This window comes from Somniosus microcephalus, chromosome 3, assembly GCF_052327205.1.
Source record: "Somniosus microcephalus isolate GS21.2 chromosome 3, FLI_Smic_1.0, whole genome shotgun sequence".
Taxonomy (NCBI): domain Eukaryota; kingdom Metazoa; phylum Chordata; class Chondrichthyes; order Squaliformes; family Somniosidae; genus Somniosus; species Somniosus microcephalus.
In genome coordinates, this window is record NC_140989.1 from 122,343,597 (window position 1) to 122,371,566 (window position 27,970).

The 27,970-nt window shown below is 53.2% G+C and overlaps 1 protein-coding gene across 1 annotated transcript in view; it reads left to right on the forward strand.

Moving 5' to 3' along the window:
- The window catches only part of LOC147121354 (utrophin-like), a 210,784-nt gene that overhangs the window by 58,146 nt on the left and 124,668 nt on the right, over window positions 1–27,970 (forward strand). The window contains exons 12-16 of the mRNA XM_085977745.1: window positions 356–457; window positions 620–727; window positions 5,611–5,790; window positions 17,215–17,339; window positions 18,360–18,483. Of these exons, the coding sequence (XP_085833871.1) occupies window positions 356–457; window positions 620–727; window positions 5,611–5,790; window positions 17,215–17,339; window positions 18,360–18,483 (639 nt within the window). The remainder of the gene's footprint in view (window positions 1–355; window positions 458–619; window positions 728–5,610; window positions 5,791–17,214; window positions 17,340–18,359; window positions 18,484–27,970) is intronic.

The following is a 27,970-nucleotide window of genomic DNA, read 5'->3' on the forward strand; positions in this document are numbered from 1 at the left end:
TGGTTGATCAGTGTACCTTGCCCCTTGTTCCAGAAAATGGAAATGTCAACATACCACAGGATCCAAATTGAGCAACTAGGTTTTATTTACAGATTTTTAACACGTGGTAGCACATGCAGAACAGTGCAATCCCACACATTGACTAATTACAAAACTCCCAGACAGCAGAGATGCAACCTGCACTTGCCACAAGCCTATCACTTGCTTCAGCACAAACTCCATTGCAGTTCCTGGAAGTGATCTGTGTCCCTAGTCGGTGTGGCTCGGCTATTCACTGGATAAATGTGCTGAGTGCATGGGCAGAGCTCACTGCTAACATGAAGCATTTGTTAATTTTTGATTTTAATTGTTGCAGTCACTGGGTGAGCGCTGGGCGGCTGTTTGTCGTTGGACTGAAGAGCGATGGCGCCTGCTCCAGGATATTTTCATGAAGTGGCAGCAACTTTCGGAAGACCAGGTAGGCGAAAGATATGGACAATTGCATTACACTTAAGAACTAAAACACACCTGTATTTTACTAATTGCACTGACTTAAGGTTGAGGTAATTTTTGCGGCATTTAGGAGGGGAGAGGGGAAAAATCAATTTAAAAAGCATTTTGTCTTGCTTTCTTTTTGCAGTTGCTACTTGAAGCCTGGCTGACTGAGAAGGAAAATGCTCTTGCTGAGGTGCAAACCAGCAGCTTCAAGGATCAGAGTGAGATTGGAGTGAATGTCCACAGACTGGCAGTAAGTGGGCTTTGAATGAGTGTCAGTTTTCAGGGGAGCAACTGGTCTCAGTTCTTGCATCTAGTTGGGGTGATAGAAGTGGTGCTAAAGTTGTCCTTGCAGCTCTGAACTAGTGATGGGGAAAAGAATCAGCTCCTGGTTGCTGACTATATTGAGTCCTCCTGGGAACTGAACATGTATGAACATTGAGTGAAGCCCCACTATGCAGCGAGTCGCTTTCCAGGGTCTTGCGTGAAAAATGGCCATTTGGGCAAGGTACTGGGGATGGAGACACTGAAGGGGGCGCAGTGCCTGTGGAACTGCCTTCTGGGCAAGAGTAGAGAAAATAAATCCTGAGCAGGTGCTGGATTTTAAGAGAAAAAGGACATTTTTGATGCAGAATTACTGATGGCAGTTTTGTTTTTCTCCAGCCCCTTGTAAACTTGGGTTTGAATTTGGCACCCAGTGCACTGGACTTTACATATATCTAGAGGAGCTGTGGGAAGTTACTGTGTAAAATTACAGAGACATAATGCATTCCAGTGAATGTGTGGTTATATCTACAGAACTAGTATTAAAGACACTTTTGTATCTGCACTGAGGCACTCGGAGAGCAGTGCTGGAGTACTGAGAAGCAGTGCTGAATAAGAGATCCATGACTGGTAGGCATTACTGTCTCTGATTTACATGCTACTTTGCTGAGGCTCTTAAAGTAGGCCAGTTAAGAGGCCATCTTGCAAATGGAGACCTGCATCCGGTGTGTCTGTGATTTTTGTTTTTCTGCATTGCATGAACTGCGAGCCCAATGTAGTCATTTAAACCTCCAGATTAATTTTGGGTCGGGAATATTCATCATGATTCCTGTGATGTGTGCACAGGGAGCCACTTCCTTGTGTTTAGACCACAATCAGAGGAGTTGCAGACTCTGACAAGGAAATCTGTGTCCTGGATGCAGCCGTTAACAGCGGAAGTAGTGCCACTGCCGAGGTAAAAGCGTCACAAGATCTGTCCTGGTCATGGCTGTTATTTTAAGCGTTGATCAACTCTGTAATGTATCTGTTCATAACACCATTCTGCATGTTGTAAACTATTGCTCTGTGATTGTCCAGAGTGCCCCACTTAACAGGTGCTCAATCAGATGGCATAAATCAAGTCTTCTGTTGGCTACATGACTGATGTATCCGGATCGGTCATTACATAGGTTGTTAGGTTTTCCTGCTATCTGGCTGATTCATTTTGCCTGCAGAAACAGTTTGGTATTTTGAATCAATTTGAGCTGATTAAATTTTAAGCCAAATATTTGTATTCCATGTGAATAGATTTGTTCTTGTTGGCTACATCTGTCCAATATTGACCCTGCTTGTTCCTTTATTCCTGCTTTTTCATGACTGACCACCAGTGTTGCTGTTAAACACATTTAGTTGAACAGAGAGGTGCCATTTTTTTCTACAGATACTAACCAATGGAGAACAGGAAGGAAGAGGCCTGTTTGGGGTAATGGTCAGTGCTGGGAATAAAGCCAGATAACAGTAGGGAGCTTGGCGGTGTGCTAATACCCTGCAATGTGGGGTGGTAAGATGTGCGATCTCCTTGGCAGTTTCCTGCATGGTGAGCTCTTGATCTTAGCTGCGATATCCATTAGCTGCGATATCTGGCATAAGCATTCGGGTGCTTCTCTGCTCCCCTCCCCCCCGGTCACTTTTATATCTAGCAGGAGGAAACAGAATGGTCAGATGATTCACACCGAGCAACCAGTGTAAGGCGATATAACATGTTAGTCACAGTGCCATCTTTGGCAGGCTGATGGTAGTGTGATTAGAAGACAGACAGCACTGCCTCTGTTGGACTGCACTGCACAAGAAGTGGTGGTTACCACAAATGAGGCAACACCATTCCTAAACACTGTAGAGATAGGATAAGATGGTGTTTTAGGCAGACGTACCCATGTTTACTGGTACAGGTAGACTATCCCTTATCCGAAAACCTTGGGACCAACTGTGTTTCGGATTTTGGAAATTTTCGGATTTCAGAAGGTATTACGGGGCAGCACCCCGTAAGCCACCACATGAATATTTCTGCAGCGAACCTTATGAATATTCACACTGAGTGGGATAAATAAAGACTATAAATAGTATTACAGGGATAAATACTCTAGTACAGTTTATTTGTAAGGAAATCATTCAGTAAAACTTCAAACATATACAGGTACAAACTAAGCTAAATACCTGTACATATACATGCAGTAAAGGTACATTACATCTGGCTTGAGGATCTTGGAGAAGAGGGTACATCAGTGTTGTCATCAAGGTTGGAGTCGGACATCTGAAGATGGGCCAGGAACAGGATCCTCAAGTGATGAAGCAGCACTACGACAGACGGCCTTTTTAAAGATTTCTTCCAGTGTCATCTGTCTCATTAACATTGGTTTCTGTCTAAGCAATCTCTCTTTAATTGAGTAAACTTGCATAATCTCTTGTTCACTGATAAATGCACGTTGTTCAAGGCCAGCAATTAACTGATCACACATTGTCACCATATCGTCTATGGGGATTTTTTCACCTGTGTTCACAATGTCGTCATCATCATCATCACTACTATCCTCATGCTTGTCTTTATTTAACACCATTTCAGCTATTTAACACCATTTCAGCAATTTCCCCATCAGTCAACGAATGCACAACAGGTGCATCATTGTCAATGTTCAGCACTTCTTCGATGTCAGCTTCCTCTAACTTATTTACACTTTCGGATGATAAACCTTTGGCGTAAGTAAGGAGGTTTGATATCATCATCTCCTCCTGACTGACAGGAAATCCTTCAAAATCTTCATCTGCAGGTCCATCTTCATCAAACATCGTTGAAGGCCAAAGTCTGTGCCAAGCATTTATTAATGTTGGTTTATCAACAGCGTTCCAAGCATTAGCAACTGTGTAAATGGCATCCTTAACATTGAACTCTTTCAGGAAGCTTTGGATTCCTATGCCTCTGTTGATTGCATCAAGCATACAGTTCAAAAAAACGTCTTTATACTTGCTCTTCATCGAGCGTAAAATTCCTTGGTCACAAGGCTGTATTAAAGATGTCACATTAGGGGGAAAGTTAATGCCGAAAACACAACTTTTCACAAGAAGTTCAGGAGGGGGATGTGCGGAGCAGTTGTCCAGGAACAATAAAATTTTGCAGTTTTCTTCCAGTCCAACTTGTCTGCAATGAGCTCGTGTCGCTGGTACGAAGTGGTTATTGAACCAGTGAGAAAATATTCCTCTGGTTACCCATGCTTTCTTGCTCGCATAATAATGCACAGGTAAATTGCATACACCTTTGAAACATCTCGGATGTTGGCTTTTTCCAATCACTACCAACTTTAACTTGTGTGTGCCTGCAGCATTGGCACACCCAAGAACAATCAACCTGTCCTTAGCGTCCTTAAAACCTGCTGGTGCACTCTCATCAGCCGTTGTTAATGTTTTTCTAGGAACGTAGCGCCAGAACAGAGCTGTTTCATCAGCATTGTAAATTTGTTCAGGACCGAGGTTTTCAGCAGATATTATTTTGGCAAATTCGTCTATGTAATTTTCAGCTGCTTCATGATCAGCAGAAGCTTTTTCACCACAGATTTTCAGATATTTTATACCATGACGCTTCTTAAATTTATGCAGCCAACCTTCTGAATATTCACACTCAACTTCAATGTTCAGTTCTTCATGGTATATTCTAGCTTGTTTCATGACCATCAAACCGGTCAGTGGCACACGTTCACCTCTTCGTTGTCGAATCCACTCAATCAGCACACGGTCAAGATCTTCATTTTTTGCCCTATGCAATGTTTTCCTACTTTTCATTAGTTTATGGTCATCACTGTCAGTGTAAAACTTCAACAACTTGTCTTTCTGTTTCTTTAAGTCAAATATGGTGGTAGTTCCCACACCATATTCTTCAGTAAGACGTCGCACAGACACACCACGATCAAGCTTCTGCAATAACTCCACTTTCTGCGATATCGATAATGAGAGATGCTTCCTTCTCTGCTTCTCACTGTTACCCTTGGTATCTGCAGCTCTTTTTAGCATATTCACAAATCGCAAAAAACCAAGAAATATCAAAGAGAGCAGCAGGCGCACGTGTGACAGCGCTGAGACACAACTGACACCTCACACCTGCGTGGGTCAAGCATCGGCCGCGTCGGGTCATGTTTTGCGCCACTCGGGTCATGTCGTGCGCACGACTTACGCTCCACGAAAAAACTTTCGGTTTTCAGAGGTTTTCGGTTTTCGGAAGTACGGATAAAGGATAGTCTACCTGTAATTGGCAAGCTGTGTGGCTTGGCACACCTGTACAAGGGCTAAAGAGCTCCCTGGTCTGTATGGGAACATTCTCAGCTTTGGGAAGTTACAACTGCCGAATAAATAAGTGTGACATGCAACTTAAAAAGACTGCGTGGTTGTTTTTCAATGCCATGGTACAGCGCATCACCGTGCATTTTGTGCTGGAGCTTTGTGTGTGAATTGGTGCTGCTTGTAAAGGAGCATGGAGAGTTGTGCCACTGCGACAAGTCCTATTCTATTCGCTGCTATCCTGTTATTGACCCCAGTATAAATGCCTCCTTAGAATTACCCTTTTGGAGGCAAAAGAGAGAGAACCTGGAGACAGTAAACTTGGAATTTAAAGCTTCAAAATAATGAGCAACAACTTTGAAAATGTTTTAATGGTGTAATTAAAATTTGATGCTTGGTGAGGAACTGCACAAGTGGGACTGCTGTTTAATTCTGTTTGTAAGTGACTAATGATTTTGTATTTTATACTTCCATAATTAATTACTTTTGTTACCTAATGACCTGGAAGCACAACTGCTGAAACCTTATTCTAATAGGAGACACTGATTATTGTCATGTATATTCTGTTAGATTCTGAAGGAAGACCTGGAAATGAAGCATCCAACATTGGACCATCTGGGTGAACTTGGCCAAGACTTAACAGAATTGCTCAACAACAGTAATTCATCAAAGAAAATTGACAGCGATATGGAAGACCTAACACAAAGATGGGACAATTTAGTGCAGCAGCTGGAAGATTACTCCAAACAGGTACGAGCAGCATCAAACTGAATTGTTTAATTGTTTCATGTGCCAGAAACAGAAAATGCAAGTGGCCCAACAAGTGATGTGGGCACTACACCTGCACTGTGTATGTTGTGAGATTTCCAGCACATTCTGAGGCTTCTCTTGTAAGAAGGTAGTTCACTTGCAACTGAAATGAAAGCTGGTTAGTATTTGAGGATTAGTAAACGTGGTGGGGTGGGGCAGGTTGTTTCCTGGCTGTAGGTTCTGATCAAAAATAGAAAACTATTTACGTACAGAAGTTAAACAGTTAAACTCTCAGCTGTAGTGGCATATTTGCAACATACATGTCTGCTGTGTGGTGAATGACCTATTGCTGAATTTGCTTTAGTTCACTTTCTTACTTGATTGAAGCACTCTCCACATATTTGCAGGAATATTTGGCCAACTAATGGAAGTTCACAAGCACTTTAAATAGTCCTAATCTTAGGATTGCTGAACAGTTTCACCCCCAGTGGTTTTCAGTTTCATTGTTGGGACTTTTGTTGCCTTGAGTTACAGCTGAACAGTTTCTGGAAATAGTCACTGTATTTCAGTTTTACTTCTCTCTCTTTATTTCCCCCCCCCCCCCCTCCCTTCTTGTGGGTGACATCAGTTTCCACAGGCAGCTCCTGCTCTCCAATGGATATTCTTCATATAGGGGTCCACACAGTGACTGCTGGTGGGACGTTTAACCACAAGAACTAAACTCAATGCTTTCCTTGCCTGATGTTCACAAGCACACTTGCCAACAGGAATCACCAGAGGGTGATGTAGGTATGGGAATCCTGGCTGATTTTTTTCCCTCCCTCCTCCCTGTTAGCCCAGGGTTGCTGAGGGCTAAACTTGGCCCAGCTGCTGCCTTGGCTGAGATCAGCTACAGCAGCACAGGCTGCAGATCACACCTGACTGGGCAGCCAGTCTCCTAACTGAGCCATCATGGAAAGCTCGGAGTGTCAATTTACAAATTGTGTTGAAATTTTATTTTTATTTGTTCATGGGATGTGGGTGTCGCTGGCAAGGCCAGCTTTTATTGCCCTTGAGAAGGTGGTGGTGAGCCGCTTTCTTGAATTGCTGCAGTCCGTGTGGTGAAGGTACTCCCACAGTGCTGTTAAGGAGGGCGTTCCAGGATTTTGACCCAGCGACTGAAGGAACGGCGATATATTTCCAAGTCAGGATGGTGTATGACTTGGAGGGGAACATGTTCCCATGCGCCTGCTGCCTTTGTCCTTCTAGGTGGTAGAGGTTGCGGGTTTGGGAGGTGCTGTTGAAGCCTTGGCGAGTTGCTGCAGTGCATCTTGTAGATGGTGCACACTGCAGCCACAGTACATCGGTGGTGGAGGGAGTGAATGTTTAAGGTGGTGGATGGAGTGGCAAATCAAGCGGGTTGCTTTGTCCTGGATGGTGTCGAGCTTCTTGAGTGTTGCGGGAGCTGCACTCATCCAGGCGATTGGAGAATATTCCATCACATTCCTGACATGTGCCTTGTAGGTGGTGGAAAGGCTTTGGGAAGTCATGAAGTGAGACACTCACCGCAGAATACCCAGTCTCTGACCTGCTCTTGTTGCCACAGTATTTATGTGGCTGGTCCAGTTAAGTTTCTGGTCAGTGATGATCCCCAGGATGTTGATAGTGGGGGATTCGGTGATGATAATGCCATTGAATGTCAAGGGGCGGTGGTTAGACTATCTCTTGTTGGAGATGGTCATTGCCTGGCACTTGTGTGGCGCAATGTTACTTGCCACTTATCAGCCCAAACCTAGATGTTGTCCAGGTCTTGCTGCATGTGGGCATGAACTGCTTCATTATCTGAGGAGTTGCGAATGGAACTGAACACTGTGCAATCATCAGTGAACATCCCCACTTTTGACCCTCTGATGGAGGGAAGGTCATTGATGAAGCAGCTGAAGATGGTTGGGCCTAGGACACTGTCCTGATGTCCTGGGGCTGAGATGATTGACCTCCATCAACCATCTTCCTTTGTGCTTGGTATGACTCCAGCCAGTGGAGAATTTTCAAGAAATCTTGGATCTGTTAGTTCACAATCCACTACTCTCCCCTGGTCTTCCTAGCTGCATTGTGAAATATAAACTTCCATTTGTGAATTTTAATTTGGGATTGTTGAGCCAGTTATTTTTGTTAGGTGAAAGTAACCTCCATCCTAACCCTAAATTAGATTTATGGATTTTGTCCTTTTTAATAAAGTCATTTACTTTAAGATACTGCTCTTAAAACAACACACACTTGTTCTTCATATGTGAGTCTGCACAGAAAGGTCATCAACCTGAAACGTTAACTCTGTTTCTCTCTCCACAGATGCTGCCTAACTTACTGAGTATTTCCAGCATCTTCTGTTTTTATTACACACTCTTAATGCTTTCAGTTACATGAGGCAAATAATAGTGGACAAAAATCTTTCTCTCCATCTGAGAGCTGTTTCTGTTGATTTTATGCCGCCATGTGCCTGATTTATGCTCACTATGTTGTGGATGACACAGCTGGTTGCCAAGAACTTTAAAGATTTGAAATCTAGTTCAGTATTTGTAGCTCCCATGGTCTTGGTGCCTTTTCAGTAAAATGCCCCAGTCTGCCATAGAGTCCTGTACTGGTGAAAGGCTCAAAGGTGAAAAGCCATTTTTATCTCTTAAGTAACTTCTGTTTTCTGGAAGGATAACAGAGAGCTAAAGCTCTGGCAGGGTGAGCAGCTCTCATTCAAGTTCTGTTGGCACCTCCAGTTACAAAAGATCATGGTGACCCTGATTGCAAGTTTGATATTTTCCCAGCAGTATTCCCTTAAACAGGCTGTTCAGAGATTTTCAAGTTTTAACATAGAATCATAGAAACTTATAGCACAGAAGGAGGCCATTCGGCCCGTCGTGCCTGTGCTGGCTCGTAGAAAGAGCAGTCGTGCTTAGTCCCACATTCCTGCTTTTTGCCCATAACCCAGTAAGTTCCTCATCCTCAAGTACCTGTCCAACTCCCTTTTAAAATTATTCATGGAATCAGCTTCCACCACTTTTTCAGGTAGAGCATTCCAGATCCTGACAACTCTCTACAGGAAATAAATTCTCCTTGTCTCCCCTCTAGATCTTTTGCCAATGATTTTGAATCTATGACCTCTGTTTATGACCTCTTCCTACTTTTGTCACCAACCTATTCCTTGCTACTACCAGGAAATATGTATCCCTATAATTGCTACTTAACCAGGCCTATGTAACTTGAGGTTTTCCCCTGTGTGCGTTCATGTGCGTATTTTGGCTGCCGCTCCAGGCCCGAGCCGTTCACTTTTTCCACTTTTTTCTCCCCCTTTTGCTTTTCTCTATCCCTCCCTGACTGGTCTCTCCTGTCGTCATGCTGCCTTTCAGCTCTCCTCTCTTGGATACTCTGCCCTCCCAAATCCCTAACCCAACCCTTCATTACTCTTCGACCTTCCTATTCTCCTGCTGCCGTCCCAGGCTTGACTCCCTCTTAGATAAGCTTACAGCTTCCCTCTGTGCCTCTCTTGGCATCCTCCTAAGGGCCCACCGTGGCACTCGCCGCTGCCTCCTCATGAGCAGTAACCCCAACTGTCCCATCCTACTCTCACAGACCTACGCGCCCACTGGGGGCTAATCTTGCCAATCTCCTCCCTGTCCAACTCACCCCTCCAAGCGTTGACCCTGTGGATGCTGGCTGTGGATCAGCCATCGTCGACCCTCTCCGCATCTCCCTGCAGAATGTCCGTTCACTTGCGAACAAGGCCCTTGCCATCCATGAGCTTAGCGTGGATGATTTTTTTTTAAATTCATTCACGGGATGTGGGCGTTGCTGGCAAGGCCAGCATTTATTGCCCATCCCTAATTGCCCTCGAGATGGTGGCGGTGAGCCGCCTTCTTGAACTGCTGCAGTCCGTGTGGTGAAGGTACTCCCACGGTGCTGTTAGGTAGGGAGTTCCAGGATTTTGACCCAGCGACAATGAAGGATCGGTGATATATTTCCAAGTCAGGATGGTGTGTGACTTGGAGGGGAACTTAGAGGTGGTGGTGTTCCCATGCGCTTGCTGCCCTTGTCCTTCTAGGTGGAAGAGGTCGTGGGTTTGAGAGGTGTTGCTGTTGAATGTCAAGGGGCGGTGATTAGACTCTCTCTTGTTGGAGATGGTCATTGCCTGGCACTTGTGTGGCACAATGATACTTGCCACTTAACAGCCCAAGCCTGAATGTTGTCCAGGTCTTGCTGGATGCAGGAATGGACTGCTTCATTATCTGAGGAGTTGCGAATGGCACTGAACACTGTGCCATCATCAGCGAACATCCCCACTTTTGACCCTCTGATGGAGGGAAGGTCATTGATGAAGCAGCTGAAGATGGTTGGGCCTAGGACACTGCCCTGAGGAACTCCTGCAGTGATGTCCTGGGTCGGAAATGATTGACCTCCAACCACCACAACCATCTTCTTTAGTGCTAGGTACGACTCCAGCCAGTGAATAGTTTTCCCCCTGGTTCCCATTGACATCATGGCCCTAACGGAAACTTGGCTCAGGGATGATGACACCTTACCCTTAAATGAAGCCTCCCTGCCTGGCTAAACATTCCACCACTTGCCCCGATCAGACCGCTGTGGTGGCGGTGTGGCTTTCATTACCAAATCGAACCTTGGTCTGTCCCCCTACTCCGGCACTTTCTCCTTTGAGCATCTCACCTTGTTCCACCCCTCTCAAGTCTCATTTAAAATTCTTGTTCTCTACCGTCCACCCAAGTACAATAAAACATTTTATCACCGAGATATCTTCACTGCTTTCCTCCCTCAGCCTCTGCACCCAGCGACTCTTCATCCTCGGTGATTTCAACCTCCATCTCAATTCATCATGCTCTCCCTCTGAGTTCACTATCCTCCCTTAATCTCTCCCTCCATGTAATCTCCCCAACCCATATTCGCGGCCACCCCCTTGATCTTGCCATCTCTCATGGCCTCGCTACTCTTATCGTGTCACTCGCAGGTAAGACCATCTTTGACAACTTCCTTGTATCGCTCTCCACCTACATCCCCCTTCTCCCACCCCAACTCTACTTCCTTCTGTGTCCGCCTGTGGGGAAAAAACTCTCCCCCAACTCTTACAACTGCACTTACGAAATCCCAATTATCCAGCCTTTGGCCCTCTATTCACCACGACATTTCTGCAGCTACCATTCTGCTCAACCACGTCTTCACCACCACCTTTGCCCTAGTCCCTATTAAAACCATTTCTCTCTCTCACACTGGTCGTTCCCCCTGGTATGGCCCTCATCTTCGCTCCCTCAAGCCCAAGGAACGCAGACATGAATGGATATGGCGGACAACTGGTTTAGCCATTCACCGCCAGATCTGGCTGGTCCACATAAAGTATTATCGGGTCCTGCTCTTGTCTGCCAAAACTGCTCATTATTCCAGGATCATTCTGGAATGCAAAGATAACATCCGGCTTCCATTCTCTGCTGCTAACCGGCTTCTTAAACCCCTCACCTCCGACAACAAGTGCGAGGAGCTCATGGACTTCTTTGTCTCTAAGATTGAGACTATCCGTTCAGCTGCCTCTGCCACTTCCCTTCCTTCCCCATGCCCACCGGGCCAAACTTCCTCTAAGGTTCCCCCCTGCCTTAGCCCTGAACTCTCATCTTTCTCTAGTTTCTTTCTGATCTCCCCTCTTGACCTCTGCATGCTCATCTTGTCTGAGACCCACTTCCTGCTCCTTCAACCCCATTTCTACTAAACTGCTGACCACCCAACCTCCTTTTCTGGCTCCCATGTTAGCTGACATTGTTAATGGTTCGCTCTCCCTCTCTGTCCCCCTCCTTCAAATCTGCCGTCATCACCCCTCTCCTCAAAAAACCAACCCTTGACCCCTCGGTCCTTGCAAACTACTGCCCCATCTCCAACATCCCTTTCCTCTCAAGTCCTTGAATGTATTGTCGCCTCCCAAACCCGTGCCCGTCTTTCCCGGAACTCCATGTTTGAATCCCTCCAATCCAGTTTCTGCCCCTGCCACAGTACTGAAATGGCTCTCCTCAAAGTCACAAATGACATCCTTTGTGACTGTGACAAAGATGTAAACTATCCCCCCTCGTCCTTCTCGACCTGTCTGCAGCCTTTGACACGGTTGATCACTCCATGCTCCTCCCACGCCTCTCCACTATCGTCCAGCTGGGTGGGACTGCACTCACCTGGTTCCATTCTTATCTATCTAATGGTAGCCAGAAAATCACCTGCAATGGCTACTCTTCCCGCTCTTGCATCATTACCTCTGGTGTCCCCCAAGGATCTATCCTTGGCCCCCTCCTATTTCTCATCTACATGCTGCCCCTTGGCGACATCATCCAAAAACACGGCATCAGTTTCCACATGTATGCTGACGACACCCAGCCCTACCTCACCACCACTTTTCTCGACCCCTCCACGGTCTCTAAATTGTCTGACTGCTTGTCTGACTTCCAGATCTGGATGAGCAGAAATTTATTCCAATTAAATATTGGGAAGACCGAAGCCATTGTCTTCAGTTCCCACCATAAGCTCCGTTCCCAAGCCACCGACTCCATCTCTTTCCCTAACATCTGTCTGAGGCTTAACCAGACTGTTCACAACCTTGGTGTCATATTTAACCCCGAAATGAGCTTCTGACCACATATCCACGGTATAACTAAGACTTCCTATTTCCATCTTTGTGACATTGCCCATCTTCTCCCTGCCTCAGCTCATCTGCTGCTGAAACCCTCATCCATGCCTTTGTTATCTCTAGATTTGACTATTCAAACGCACTTCTGGCTGGCCTCCCACATTCTAACCTACGTAAAATTGAGGTCATCCAAAACTCGGCTGCCCGTCTCCTAACTCATACCAAGTCCCGTTCACCCATCACCCCTGTGCTCGCTGACCTACATTGGCTTCCGGTTAAGCAAAGCCTCAATTTCAAAACTCTTATCCTTGTTTTCAAATCCCTCCATGGCCTCGCCCCTCCCTATCTCTCTAATCTTCTTCAGCCCCACAACCCCCTGAGATATCTGCGCTCTTCAAATTCTGCCTCCTTGAGCATCCCTGATTATAATCGCTCAACCATTGGTGTCCGTGCCTTCAGCTGCCTAGGCCCTAAGCTCCGGAACTCCCTGCCTAAATCTCTCCGCCTCGCTACCTCCTTTAAGACGCTCCTTTAAAACCTACCTCTTTGACCAAGCTTTTGGTCACCTGCCCTAATTTCTTATGCGGCTCAGTGTCAAATTTTTGTCTTATAGCACTCCTGTGAAGTGCCTTGGGACGTTTTACTACGTTAAAAGCACTATATAAATACAAGTTGTTATTATTGACCCACTCGCCAGAGGGAATAGTTTTTCTCTACTCTATCAAAGCCTCCCATCATCTTGAAAGCCTCTATTAGGTCACCTCTTTAACCATCTCAGTGCCAAGGAGAACAGTCCAAACTTTTCCAACCTCTTCTCATGACTGAAGCCCGTCGTCCCTGGTAACATCCTGGTAAATCTCCTTTGTACCTTTTCTAAGGCCTTTACATCTTTCCTGAAGTGTGGTGCCCAGAATTGTCCACAATATGCCAGCTGAGGCCTAACCAGTGATTTATAACGTTCTAGCATGATCTCTGCTTTTATAGTCTGTTCCTGTATTTATAAACCCAAGTAATCCATATACTTTTTTAACCACAACTTGCCGTACGGCATTTAATGATTTGTGTATATGGACATCTACACTTTTCAAAACGTGCCATTTATAGTATACTGTCTTTCCACATTAGTCCTCCCAAAGTGCATCACTTCACACTTCTCCGCATTGAACACATCTGCCATGCTTCTGCCCATTTCACCATCCTGACTGAAGGCTATAACAATCCTCATCACTATCTACTACTTAGCCAAGTTTTATATAATCTGCAAACTTTATAATGTTGCTCCCTACACCTGAGTCTCGGTTGTTTATAAAAATTGGAGAGAAATGGACCCAAAAATGACCCTCGGGGAACACTACTGCAAACCACCTCCCTGTCTGGGAAAAACATCCATCCACCATCACCCTGTGCTTCCTGTCACTGAGCCAATTCCGTACCGCCACTTTCCTCTTAATTTCATGGGCTTCCATCTAAATAATAATCCTGTGTGGCACTTTGCCAAATGCCATCCGAAAATCCATATATACATCTGCTGCACTACCTTGATCTCTGTTACCTCATCAAAGAATTCAATCAAGTTAATCAGATATGGTTTGCCTTTAACAAATCCAATAGGACCCTATGACTCAGCAGGTCATATTCTGTGGGGATGGATTCAAGCTTGTTTGTAAAATCAGGTCACAATGTTACTCTTGAGCACCAGATCACTAGGATTTTTCTAATTGCTGCAGTAATCTAGTAATTTAAGTCTCAATCTAAGCTATAATTGCTCATTTGGAAAAAAGCAGGGCAATGGGTTGCATGGCAGTACACTCGCCTCAGGTAGCGCTTAGTACCAACAACTGTACTCTGACTGTACTCTAATATTATTGGTGGAAAGCTGACAAAAACACCTTAGGAATAAAACAATTATGTTCAAGAGTAGATCTGATGCACCTAAAGTTATTTTGTTCATAAGGGTCACAGCACCAGTCCTGTGTTTAGATTATTTCCTTATTTTATTCATATGCGAGTTGATACCAAAGATGATTGTGTTAATTTGGAGTAATTTAATTTAATTAGAAGTTTAATATTGAAAAATACGGAAACTTTGTTTAGACCATTCTTTTGAAAAGTAATGTTGAAGCTGTTTTTAACATTTTTATTTAAATTTACAGTTTATGCCTCTGTGCAAAATTCTACACGTTGGTTTTGCATCTCCTGAGCTTTTTGTTCATATCTTGGACTGGAATAAATATAAAAGCAAAGATAGCTCCCTAGATTACTTGTAACTTTTTTTTACACCGTGAGTTGTTGTGATCTGGAATGCACTGCCTGAAAGGGCTGTGGAAGCAGATTCAATAATAACTTTCAAAAGTGAATTGGATAAATACTTGAAGGGAAAATATTTACAGGGCTATGGGGAAAGAGCGGGGCAGTGGGATTAATTGGGTAGCGCTCCCGAAGAGCTGGCACAGGCATGATGGGCCGAATGGCCGCCTTCTCTGCTGTAAGATTCTATGATCTGGGGTAAGATACTGAATTGGTTTCATACTTGGTTTGGTTGAAGTAAAACACCGGTTCTTCAGCCAACAGAGATTGGCTTTCCAAGATGCTTTTGAGCAGCAGTGGCGGGTGAGTTACATAGAAACATAGAAGATAGGAGCAGGAGTAGGCCATTCGGCCCTTCGAGACTGCTCCGCCATTCAACGAGATCATGGCTGATCATCCAAACCCTAGCACCCGGTCCCTATACCGACAGCCATCCCACCCAAGCCCTATCCCCGTAACCCCACGTATTTAATCCCCCCTAACACTAAGGGCCAATTTTTATCATGGCCAATCCACCTAACCCGCACATCTTTGGACTCTGCTGTAAGTCAGATGAAGGTTTGTGCCCTGGGATGGAGCATATCTAATCCATCTGTCACATCGCCACTATCTAATTTCTTGCATATTTCCTTGAAGGATGATCTTTCACCCAAGGTACCATGTTCCTTGGAGCAACATTCATGTGTTCAAAATCCTTGTTCAGCTTGGTGTGGCATCGCCATCTGTTATGTTCCCCATAATGGGGGAATCTAGAACTAGGGGGCATAGTTTCCGAATAAGGGGTCGCCCATTTAAAACTGAGATGAGGAGGAATTTCTTCTCTGAGGGTCGTAAATCTGTGGAATCCCAGAGAGCTGTGGAGGCTGGGTAATTGAATATATTTAAGGTGGAGATAGACAGATTTTTGAACAATAAGGGAGTGATGGGTTATGGGGAGTTGGAAATGGAGCTGAGCCCAAGATCAGATCAGCCATGATCTCATTAAATGGCGGAGCAGGCTCGAGGGGCCAAGTGGCCTACTCCTGCTCCTATATTTTATGATCTTATGTTACACCTCAACAGATGCTGTGAGCATTCTTTGGCTCGTAAGGTATTTGCTATGTTCCAGTTGTGATCTGATGTTTGCCTTTTCCAAGCAGTGTGGGATTCCTTAAAACCCTTTGCTCCTTTAGTTTACCTTCTCTCTGGTTAAGCTTCTTATAACTGGAATTGCTTCTTAGCTTGGGCGAGCACTTTTTTTACATTCTTTTTGGCTTAGAATTATTTATCTTGTGTCCTGTGATGATAACCTTCTGGGTGTAGCAATGGTTTTGTCATTTGTGGTTTTGGAATCTGCAATTGGTATAGACCTGTGGGCAAAAACCGCCTGACCGTTACGTCTATTAAATAATAGTCATGTTGGGCAAGTTACACAATTCTGGGGTTCAGATAATTGTGAATTACTGGACCTGGCTTTTATGCTTGCCTAACATTTGAGTCCCTTGGTTGTGTTACAGCCTTGTAGCACCTTTGAACTCAACTTTTCTTTTGTTTTCAGCTTCATTATTTTCTTTCCAATTAATAGTAGTTTAAAACGTTACAATCTTTGTGTGATGCAGTGAAAGACGGGCAGCTGCTAAACTGTGTAACCATAGCCCTCTGAGGACTGAGGTTTGCTAGTTTACAAGGCATAAGCTTCTTCATTAGATGGCCTGTTTCTAAGTTTTTTTAAGATTTAGCTCACATTACAAGGCACAGTTGGTATATTTTTGTTCCTGGAAAAAAAATGTTTTTCCAATTATTTCCTCTCCTTTCAAGTCACCAGGCACTGCTTTCTGATGATGATTGGTAGCTGATCGGTTTCCAGATCTCTGACAGTTCTTGAGACCCTGCTCCCTGTTGGTCATAATCTTGAATTGGCCACAGAGTTGTGTCACAGGTTGACTCCCTTTACATTCCACTCCGACATCTTCAAGTGTGATTGGGGAGTTGGGCTGGAGTAGAGGTGTGATGTGTCTGTATAATAGTGCACTGTACCATTGGGCTGAAATATCACTCTTCGTATAATGTAGAACAGTTTGTGTTTAGAGTAATGAAATAATCATTTTTTCCTTCATGCTGTATAAAAACTTAGGTAGTCGTAGGTGTTATTTACAATGTATGTGGGAATTCACAAGGTTAAGTAATGTACGCAAGGATTTGGGATGAATGCAACATGCTAAAATGATACAATCTGGATGTTGCTGTGCAAGAGAAACAAAAGTTTAGGAGCCAGTGTGTAAGGTGGGCTGTTAGCATAGTGTGCCAGTGAGCCGTGCCATGAGGGCGAGTGGGATTTAGGTTCACGCCAGTGATTTTGCCCAGTGAATTCTTTATATCTGGCATGCAGTTGTGAGTAAAAATCAAGTGGCGATAGATACTGCCTTAGAAAATATTTCACCTTAAGTATGCATTTCTTTCTCTTTCCCACCCCAACCCCCCCACCCCCCAACCTCCCACAGGTGTCTCGGGCAGTGACTGAGTTGGGAATAACCACCACAGAACACCCAGTTCAGAAGCAGGAATTGGCCCCTCCCCCACCACCCAAGAAAAGACAACTTCACATGGATATGGAATCCAAGAAAAAGTAAGATGAGATTCTTTTAACTCCATGTTTTTCACCGAGTTTTCCATGTGAAACACAGACACAGGCGAGTGGTAGGCATCGATACTCCAGAGGAAACTCAGAGTTATAAATATTGCATCGTTGGGAATACATTTCCGATAAATCAAAAGTTTTTAAGTGCCAAGGAAATCAAAAAATGCTGGAAATCATCCAAACATAGAAAAGACAGGTGATGGTTTCAGATTTAACCATTCATCAGAACCCAAGTGCTGATGAAGGGCATTAATGACGCATTAACCTGCTTTCTTTACAGACGCTAACTGATCTGTGTATTTGCAATAGTTTTTGTTTTTTTGAAGTCATTTTGTTAGAGGTTATCCACAGGTGTAACCTCAAGTAGACTAAAAGGATTGTTAGTAAGGCATTGAAATCAGTGTAGTTTATTTGGTAGAAGAAGGTTAAAACCGTGCCAAAATTTGAACCACATTAAGAACAGCAGCCACATAAGATGCCTGGAGAAAATAAGGGCTTAATGCCGTCTACATTCTAACCAAACTTCGGTAAATAACTTCTGCCATCGGAGTGTAACCGTGTGCACAATCTCCCCCCACCTCCACTCCCATGAAAGTGGCAAGTCAAACTGGAGTACAGTCACACTGGAACTCACTGCCACTCTCCTCGGTGCCATTCTTCATTTGTATCCTAGAATTGAGTATCAGGATAATCAGCTATGGATCCTTCAAAGCCAAACCCAATCCTGCCCTAACCCAACATTGATGCACATATTTTCAGGAGGAAGTTTTGGCTGACTATGACTCGGTACCCCCCCTCCCCATGCATAGGAATTCAAAAACACGCTCATTTTGTTCTTGACTATAATGGTGCACCTTTTCCAAATATAGGCAGAACTTATCAGGAGTGTCACGGGTGTCAGATCTGCCTGATAATGAAATCATTGTTTGCTTTCTGTGACACGGTTGGAAATTCTGTTCAGTGTCTTGTTGTAATAGCTCCACCAATGCACCATTACTTTATCACCAGATTCGATGCGGCTGCTCGTGAGCTTCTGAATTGGATTGGTAAATCAAAGTGTGAGATTCAAACCATGATGTTTAATGACTTCAGGAGGAAGAAAGATATTTCTGGCATGAAGAAAAAGATGAAAGTAAGGTTGCAATTCCAGCGACTGATTTTAGGAGAAAAAAATTAAATGAAGACTTTTTAGCCTGTTAATTGAGATTTGTTTTTTAAGAATAACGCAAAATTAGCCAGTTAACACTACAGATGAGACAGCATCTATTCTCGATGTGCTCCTTAAAAGGATAATATCTAGCAAAAGCTGTGGAGAAGTAGTGCTGCATTTTCACATTACAGGAAACTTTGGTTTATCCGGAAGTTGTATGTCCGGAATACTCGATCTAACGGCAAAAATCAGGAGCCGTTTTCTGTAAGTTTTTTTAGATCTCGTTCTTTTTTTTTCCCCAGTCAGCCACTGCAAGGTCTGTAGCTATAGCAACAGCTTCAGCTAGAGACGCTTGCAGCTGCAGCCGACTCTTTAGAAGCTGTTGCTAAGCAACAGTGTTTGTTGTCAGATACGGAGATGAAAACCTCCGTATGCTTCAACATTAACTTTGTATGTCCGGCAGTTTTGATAGATCGGCAACACGTTGGTGCCGGATATCACAAAGTTTCCTGTAATCTTCTCTTATATTTATATATATAAATCGGTACTTCTGTCATTCTGTCTGTCATCGCCTGTGCGTCTGTCGGGCTATGCGCTCGAAAGTTACAGGGCATACCTACGCGCGTGTTACCTCCAAAGAAAGCTTACGCTTCTGAGACGGTTTTAAGCGTATTTACGTTTCGGCCGGGCTAAAATCGCGCCCGCGGTATCCCAAAAACCTTCAACATTCCGCTCATTATCCGCTCATTAGCGACAGAGTGACCTCGAGCTCGACCAATCGTACGCCGGGTTGCTGGCGTGTGCCGCCGGGCCAATCGGTGCGTGTGTGGCCGGGCCTTATAGTTCTGAACCGAAGTGAGTCGCCGCCATCTCGATTCCAAACTTTTCCTTTCTTTTTCCCGCTTTCTGCGTCTTTAAAAAAAACGTTGCTTTTAAAACACATATTGTTTTTAAAAAAAAAATGATTTAGAAACGAATTAACTTATCTAATCTCATTAATTTTCCTACCTTTCCCCGTTTTTCCAGGTAGGCCTCGAAGCCTCGGCTTCTCCTTCGCACCCACGCCCGAGCTAGGCACCTCCCAGCCCCACTCGAAGGCTGGAGGACCGAGCCTCAGCCCAGCGCCGCTAGGGTGCGCGCGCAGCAGGAGCTGAGACGCGGCGTCTCTCTCTGGCTCGGCCGGGGGGCGGGGCTTGCTGAGCGTCAAGCATTACCCTGGCAACCGGGCCCGCCGGCCGTCTCGCACAGCCGCAATCGGCGGTCTTCAACTCCGGGGGGGGGGGGGGGGCGCGACCCTCGGGGGGGGCTCCCCCCCTCCCCCTCCCCGCCCGCCCCCTCCCCCCCCCCCCCCCCCCCACCCCCAGTCGCTCTCTCTCTCTCTCTTCCAACAACAACATGCCCTCGAAAAGCCTCGGCACCGCCGGGCACTTCAGCTAGTCTATCTATATATATAAATCGGTCGATCTGTCATTCTGTCTGTCATCGCCTGTGCGTCTGGCGGGCTATGCGCTCGAAAGTTACAGGGCGTACCTACGCGCGCGTTACCTCCAAAGAAAGCTTACGCTTCCGAGACGGTTTTAAGCGTATTTACGCTTCGGCCGGGCTAAAATCGCGCCTGAGGTATCCCAAAAACCTTCAACATTCCGCTCATTAGCATCTCATTATCCACTCATTAGCGACAGAGTGACCTCGAGGTCGACCAATCGTACGGCGGCTTGCTGCCGTGTGCGGCCGGGCCCTCCTACGGTCGAGTGACGGGACGATTGACCAATCCTACGCTTTGGTGACCTGACGGTCGACCAATCGGTGCGTGTGTGGGCGGGCCTTATCGTTCTGAACCGAGGTGAGTAGCCGCCATCTTGCTTCCATTCTTTTTCCTGCTTTCTGCATCTTTCTTTTCAAATATACATTTCCAGCAAAATAAAATTCAATTTATTAAATTCTTTTAAAATAAATCACTCATTTGTAAATATTTTATCTAACCTGAACATTCTTTTTCCTACCTTTGCCCGTTTTTTCTTAGGCCTGAAAGCCTGGGCCTTTCTTGCCCAGCGAGGCCCGAGCTAGGTAACTGGGCTACTGCTAAGCTCCTCACCCCCACGCACCCCCCCCAGCTGTGTCACGTTACCCAGGGGCGGGGGAGGGGGGGTGCTCGGCCGCCTGCAGTCTCTCAGAGCCGCAATCGGCCTCGGCCGGGGTGGGGGGGGGGGGGCGTGGCTCGGCCGCCTGCAGACTCTCAGAGCCACAATCGGGCTCGGCCGGGGGGGGGCGGGGCTCGGCCGCCAGCCGTCTCTCAGAGCCGCAATCGGGCTCGGCCGGGGGGGGCTCGGAGAGCGGGGCTCTCGGCCGGGGGGGGGGTGGGGGGGGGGGCGGGGCTCGGAGAGCGGGGCTCTCGGCCTGGGCCCCTCCGCCCCTTCCCCCCCCCCCTTCCCCTTCCCCCCCCGCCTTCCCCTTCCCAGCTGTATTCCCCCCCAGTCGCGCGCTCTCTTCCCCCCACCCGCGCTCTCTTCCCCCCACCCGCGCTCTCTTCCCCCACCCGCGCTCTCTTCCCCCACCCGCGCTCTCTTCCCCCCACCCGCGCTCTCTTCCCCCCACCCGCGCTCTCTTCCCCCACCCGCGCTCTCTTCCCCCACCCGCGCTCTCTTCCCCCACCCGCGCTCTCTTCCCCCCACCCGCGCTCTCTTCCCCCCACCCGCGCTCTCTTCCCCCCACCCGCGCTCTCTTCCCCCCACCCGCGCTCTCTTCCCCCCACCCGCGCTCTCTTCCCCCCACCCGCGCTCTCTTCCCCCCACCCGCGCTCTCTTCCCCCCACCCGCGCTCTCTTCCCCCCACCCGCGCTCTCTTCCCCCACCGCGCTCTCTTCCCCCCACCCGCGCTCTCTTCCCCCCACCCGCGCTCTCTTCCCCCCACCCGCGCTCTCTTCCCCCCACCCGCGCTCTCTTCCCCCCACCCGCGCTCTCTTCCCCCACCCGCGCTCTCTTCCCCCACCCGCGCTCTCTTCCCCCCACCCGCGCTCTCTTCCCCCCACCCGCGCTCTCTTCCCCCCACCCGCGCTCTCTTCCCCCACCCGCGCTCTCTTCCCCCACCCGCGCTCTCTTCCCCCCACCCGCGCTCTCTTCCCCCCACCCGCGCTCTCTTCCCCCCACCCGCGCTCTCTTCCCCCCACCCGCGCTCTCTTCCCCCCACCCGCGCTCTCTTCCCCCCACCCGCGCTCTCTTCCCCCCATCTCTTCCCCCCACCCGCGCTCTCTTCCCCCCACCCGCGCTCTCTTCCCCCCACCCGCGCTCTCTTCCCCCCACCCGCGCTCTCTCTCCCCCACCCGCGCTCTCTTCCCCCCACCCGCGCTCTCTTCCCCCCACCCGCGCTCTCTTCCCCCCACCCGCGCTCTCTTCCCCCCACCCCGCGCTCTCTTCCCCCCACCCGCGCTCTCTTCCCCCCACCCGCGCTCTCTTCCCCCCACCCGCGCTCTCTTCCCCCCACCCGCGCTCTCTTCCCCCCACCCGCGCTCTCTTCCCCCCACCCGCGCTCTCTTCCCCCCACCCGCGCTCTCTTCCCCCCACCCGCGCTCTCTTCCCCCCACCCGCGCTCTCTTCCCCCCACCCGCGCTCTCTTCCCCCCACCCGCGCTCTCTTCCCCCCACCCGCGCTCTCTTCCCCCCACCCGCGCTCTCTTCCCCCCACCCGCGCTCTCTTCCCCCCACCCGCGCTCTCTTCCCCCCACCCGCGCTCTCTTCCCCCACCCGCGCTCTCTTCCCCCCACCCGCGCTCTCTTCCCCCCACCCGCGCTCTCTCTTCCCCCCACCCGCGCTCTCTTCCCCCACCCGCGCTCTCTTCCCCCCACCCGCGCTCTCTTCCCCCCACCCGCGCTCTCTTCCCCCCACCCGCGCTCTCTTCCCCCACCCGCGCTCTCTTCCCCCCACCCGCGCTCTCTTCCCCCCCACCCGCGCTCTCTTCCCCCCACCCGCGCTCTCTTCCCCCCACCCGCGCTCTCTTCCCCCCACCCGCGCTCTCTTCCCCCACCCGCGCTCTCTTCCCCCCACCCGCGCTCTCTTCCCCCCCACCCGCGCTCTCTTCCCCCCACCCGCGCTCTCTTCCCCCCACCCGCGCTCTCTTCCCCCCACCCGCGCTCTCTTCCCCCCACCCGCGCTCTCTTCCCCCACCCGCGCTCTCTTCCCCCCACCCGCGCTCTCTTCCCCCCACCCGCGCTCTCTTCCCCCCACCCGCGCTCTCTTCCCCCCACCCGCGCTCTCTTCCCCCCACCCGCGCTCTCTTCCCCCCACCCGCGCTCTCTTCCCCCCACCCGCGCTCTCTTCCCCCACCCGCGCTCTCTTCCCCCCACCCGCGCTCTCTTCCCCCCACCCGCGCTCTCTTCCCCCCACCCGCGCTCTCTTCCCCCCACCCGCGCTCTCTTCCCCCCACCCGCGCTCTCTTCCCCCCACCCGCGCTCTCTTCCCCCCACCCGCGCTCTCTTCCCCCCACCCGCGCTCTCTTCCCCCCCACCCGCGCTCTCTTCCCCCCACCCGCGCTCTCTTCCCCCCACCCGCGCTCTCTTCCCCCCACCCGCGCTCTCTTCCCCCCCACCCGCGCTCTCTTCCCCCCCACCCGCGCTCTCTTCCCCCCCACCCGCGCTCTCTTCCCCCCACCCGCGCTCTCTTCCCCCCACCCGCGCTCTCTTCCCCCCCACCCGCGCTCTCTTCCCCCCCACCCGCGCTCTCTTCCCCCCACCCGCGCTCTCTTCCCCCCACCCGCGCTCTCTTCCCCCCCACCCGCGCTCTCTTCCCCCCCACCCGCGCTCTCTTCCCCCCCACCCGCGCTCTCTTCCCCCCCACCCGCGCTCTCTTCCCCCCCACCCGCGCTCTCTTCCCCCCCACCCGCGCTCTCTTCCCCCCCACCCGCGCTCTCTTCCCCCCCACCCGCGCTCTCTTCCCCCCCACCCGCGCTCTCTTCCCCCCCACCCGCGCTCTCTTCCCCCCCACCCGCGCTCTCTTCCCCCCACCCGCGCTCTCTTCCCCCCCACCCCGCGCTCTCTTCCCCCCCACCCGCGCTCTCTTCCCCCCCCACCCGCGCTCTCTTCCCCCCCACCCGCGCTCTCTTCCCCCCCACCCGCGCTCTCTTCCCCCCACCCGCGCTCTCTTCCCCCCCACCCGCGCTCTCTTCCCCCCCACCCGCGCTCTCTTCCCCCCCACCCGCGCTCTCTTCCCCCCACCCGCGCTCTCTTCCCCCCCACCCGCGCTCTCTTCCCCCCCACCCGCGCTCTCTTCCCCCCCACCCGCGCTCTCTTCCCCCCCACCCCGCGCTCTCTTCCCCCCCCACCCGCGCTCTCTTCCCCCCCACCCGCGCTCTCTTCCCCCCCCACCCGCGCTCTCTTCCCCCCCACCCGCGCTCTCTTCCCCCCCACCCGCGCTCTCTTCCCCCCCCACCCGCGCTCTCTTCCCCCCCACCCGCGCTCTCTTCCCCCCCACCCGCGCTCTCTTCCCCCCCACCCGCGCTCTCTTCCCCCCCACCCGCGCTCTCTCTTCCCCCCACCCGCGCTCTCTTCCCCCCCACCCGCGCTCTCTTCCCCCCACCCGCGCTCTCTTCCCCCCCACCCCGCGCTCTCTTCCCCCCCACCCGCGCTCTCTTCCCCCCCCACCCGCGCTCTCTTCCCCCCCACCCGCGCTCTCTTCCCCCCCACCCGCGCTCTCTTCCCCCCCACCCGCGCTCTCTTCCCCCCCACCCGCGCTCTCTTCCCCCCCACCCGCGCTCTCTTCCCCCCCACCCGCGCTCTCTTCCCCCCCACCCGCGCTCTCTTCCCCCCCACCCGCGCTCTCTTCCCCCCCACCCGCGCTCTCTTCCCCCCCACCCGCGCTCTCTTCCCCCCCACCCGCGCTCTCTTCTTCCCCCCCACCCGCGCTCTCTTCCCCCCCACCCGCGCTCTCTTCCCCCCCACCCGCGCTCTCTTCCCCCCCACCCGCGCTCTCTTCCCCCCCACCCGCGCTCTCTTCCCCCCCACCCGCGCTCTCTTCCCCCACCCGCGCTCTCTTCCCCCCACCCGCGCTCTCTTCCCCCCCACCCGCGCTCTCTTCCCCCCCACCCGCGCTCTCTTCCCCCCACCCGCGCTCTTCCCCCCCACCCGCGCTCTCTTCCCCCCCACCCGCGCTCTCTTCCCCCCACCCGCGCTCTCTTCCCCCCCACCCGCGCTCTCTTCCCCCCCACCCGCGCTCTCTTCCCCCCACCCGCGCTCTCTTCCCCCCCACCCGCGCTCTCTTCCCCCCCACCCGCGCTCTCTTCCCCCCCACCCGCGCTCTCTTCCCCCCCACCCGCGCTCTCTTCCCCCCCACCCGCGCTCTCTTCCCCCCCACCCGCGCTCTCTTCCCCCCCACCCGCGCTCTCTTCCCCCCCACCCGCGCTCTCTTCCCCCCCACCCGCGCTCTCTTCCCCCCCACCCGCGCTCTCTTCCCCCCACCCGCGCTCTCTTCCCCCCCACCCGCGCTCTCTTCCCCCCCACCCGCGCTCTCTTCCCCCCCCACCCGCGCTCTCTTCCCCCCCACCCGCGCTCTCTTCCCCCCCACCCGCGCTCTCTTCCCCCCACCCGCGCTCTCTTCCCCCCCACCCGCGCTCTCTTCCCCCCCACCCGCGCTCTCTTCCCCCCCACCCGCGCTCTCTTCCCCCCCCACCCGCGCTCTCTTCCCCCCCACCCGCGCTCTCTTCCCCCCCACCCGCGCTCTCTTCCCCCCCACCCGCGCTCTCTTCCCCCCCACCCGCGCTCTCTTCCCCCCCACCCGCGCTCTCTTCCCCCCCACCCGCGCTCTCTTCCCCCCCCACCCGCGCTCTCTTCCCCCCCACCCGCGCTCTCTTCCCCCCCACCCGCGCTCTCTTCCCCCCCACCCGCGCTCTCTTCCCCCCCACCCGCGCTCTCTTCCCCCCCACCCGCGCTCTCTTCCCCCCCACCCGCGCTCTCTTCCCCCCCACCCGCGCTCTCTTCCCCCCCACCCGCGCTCTCTTCCCCCCCACCCGCGCTCTCTTCCCCCCACCCGCGCTCTCTTCCCCCCACCCGCGCTCTCTTCCCCCCCACCCGCGCTCTCTTCCCCCCCACCCGCGCTCTCTTCCCCCCCACCCGCGCTCTCTTCCCCCCCCACCCGCGCTCTCTTCCCCCCCACCCGCGCTCTCTTCCCCCCCACCCGCGCTCTCTTCCCCCCCCACCCGCGCTCTCTTCCCCCCCACCCGCGCTCTCTTCCCCCCCACCCGCGCTCTCTTCCCCCCCACCCGCGCTCTCTTCCCCCCCACCCGCGCTCTCTTCCCCCCCCACCCGCGCTCTCTTCCCCCCCACCCGCGCTCTCTTCCCCCCCACCCGCGCTCTCTTCCCCCCCACCCGCGCTCTCTTCCCCCCCACCCGCGCTCTCTTCCCCCCCCACCCGCGCTCTCTTCCCCCCCACCCGCGCTCTCTTCCCCCCCACCCGCGCTCTCTTCCCCCCCACCCGCGCTCTCTTCCCCCCCACCCGCGCTCTCTTCCCCCCCACCCGCGCTCTCTTCCCCCCCACCCGCGCTCTCTTCCCCCCCACCCGCGCTCTCTTCCCCCCCACCCGCGCTCTCTTCCCCCCCACCCGCGCTCTCTTCCCCCCCCACCCGCGCTCTCTTCCCCCCCACCCGCGCTCTCTTCCCCCCCACCCGCGCTCTCTTCCCCCCCACCCGCGCTCTCTTCCCCCCCACCCGCGCTCTCTTCCCCCCCACCCGCGCTCTCTTCCCCCCCACCCGCGCTCTCTTCCCCCCCCACCCGCGCTCTCTTCCCCCCCACCCGCGCTCTCTTCCCCCCCACCCGCGCTCTCTTCCCCCCCCACCCGCGCTCTCTTCCCCCCCACCCGCGCTCTCTTCCCCCCCACCCGCGCTCTCTTCCCCCCCACCCGCGCTCTCTTCCCCCCCCACCCGCGCTCTCTTCCCCCCCCCACACCGCGCTCTCTTCCCCCCCACCCGCGCTCTCTTCCCCCCCACCCGCGCTCTCTTCCCCCCCACCCGCGCTCTCTTCCCCCCCCACCCGCGCTCTCTTCCCCCCCACCCGCTCTCTTCCCCCCCACCCGCGCTCTCTTCCCCCCCCACCCCGCGCTCTCTTCCCCCCCACCCGCGCTCTCTTCCCCCCCACCCGCGCTCTCTTCCCCCCCACCCGCGCTCTCTTCCCCCACCCGCGCTCTCTTCCCCCCCACCCGCGCTCTCTTCCCCCCCACCCGCGCTCTCTTCCCCCCCACCCCGCGCTCTCTTCCCCCCCACCCGCGCTCTCTTCCCCCCCACCCGCGCTCTCTTCCCCCCCACCCGCGCTCTCTTCCCCCCCACCCGCGCTCTCTCTTCCCCCCCCACCCCGCGCTCTCTTCCCCCCCACCCGCGCTCTCTTCCCCCCCACCCGCGCTCTCTTCCCCCCCACCCGCGCTCTCTTCCCCCCCACCCGCGCTCTCTTCCCCCCCACCCGCGCTCTCTTCCCCCCCCCCGCGCTCTCCCACCCGCGCTCTCTTCCCCCCCACCGCGCTCTCTTCCCCCCCACCCGCGCTCTCTTCCCCCCCACCCGCGCTCTCTTCCCCCCCACCCGCGCTCTCTTCCCCCCCACCCGCGCTCTCTTCCCCCCCACCCGCGCTCTCTTCCCCCCCACCCGCGCTCTCTTCCCCCCCACCCGCGCTCTCTTCCCCCCCACCCCGCGCTCTCTTCCCCCCCACCCGCGCTCTCTTCCCCCCCACCCGCGCTCTCTTCCCCCCCACCCGCGCTCTCTTCCCCCCCACCCGCGCTCTCTTCCCCCCCACCCGCGCTCTCTTCCCCCCCACCCGCGCTCTCTTCCCCCCCACCCGCGCTCTCTTCCCCCCCCCCCCACCCGCGCTCTCTTCCCCCCCCCCCACCCGCGCTCTCTTCCCCCCCCCCCCACCCGCGCTCTCTTCCCCCCCCACCCGCGCTCTCTTCCCCCCCCACCCGCGCTCTCTTCCCCCCCCCCCACCCGCGCTCTCTTCCCCCCCCCCCCCGCCCGCGCTCTCTTCCCCCCCCCCCCCCCGCGCTCTCTTCCCCCCACCCCCGTCGCGCTCTCTTCCCCCCCCCCCGTCGCGCTCTCTTCCCCCCCCCCCCCCGTCGCGCTCTCTTCCCCCCCCCCCCGTCGCGCTCTCTCTTCCCCCCCCCCCCCCGTCGCGCTCTCTCTTCCCCCCCCCCCCAGTCGCGCTCTCTCTTCCCCCCCCCCCAGTCGCGCTCTCTCTCTCTTCCCCCCCCCCCAGTCGCGCTCTCTCTCTCTTCCCCCCACCCCCCCAGTCGCGCTCTCTCTTCCCCCCCCCCACTCGCGCTCTCTCTTCCCCCCCCAGTCGCGCTCTCTCTTCCCCCCCCCCCCCCAGTCGCTCTCTCTCTCTCTTCCCCCCCCCACCCGCGCTCTCTCTCCCCCCCCACCCGCGCTCTCTCTCCCCCCCCACCCGCGCTCTCTCTCCCCCCCACCCGCGCTCTCTCTCCCCCCCCCCCACCCGCGCTCTCTCTTC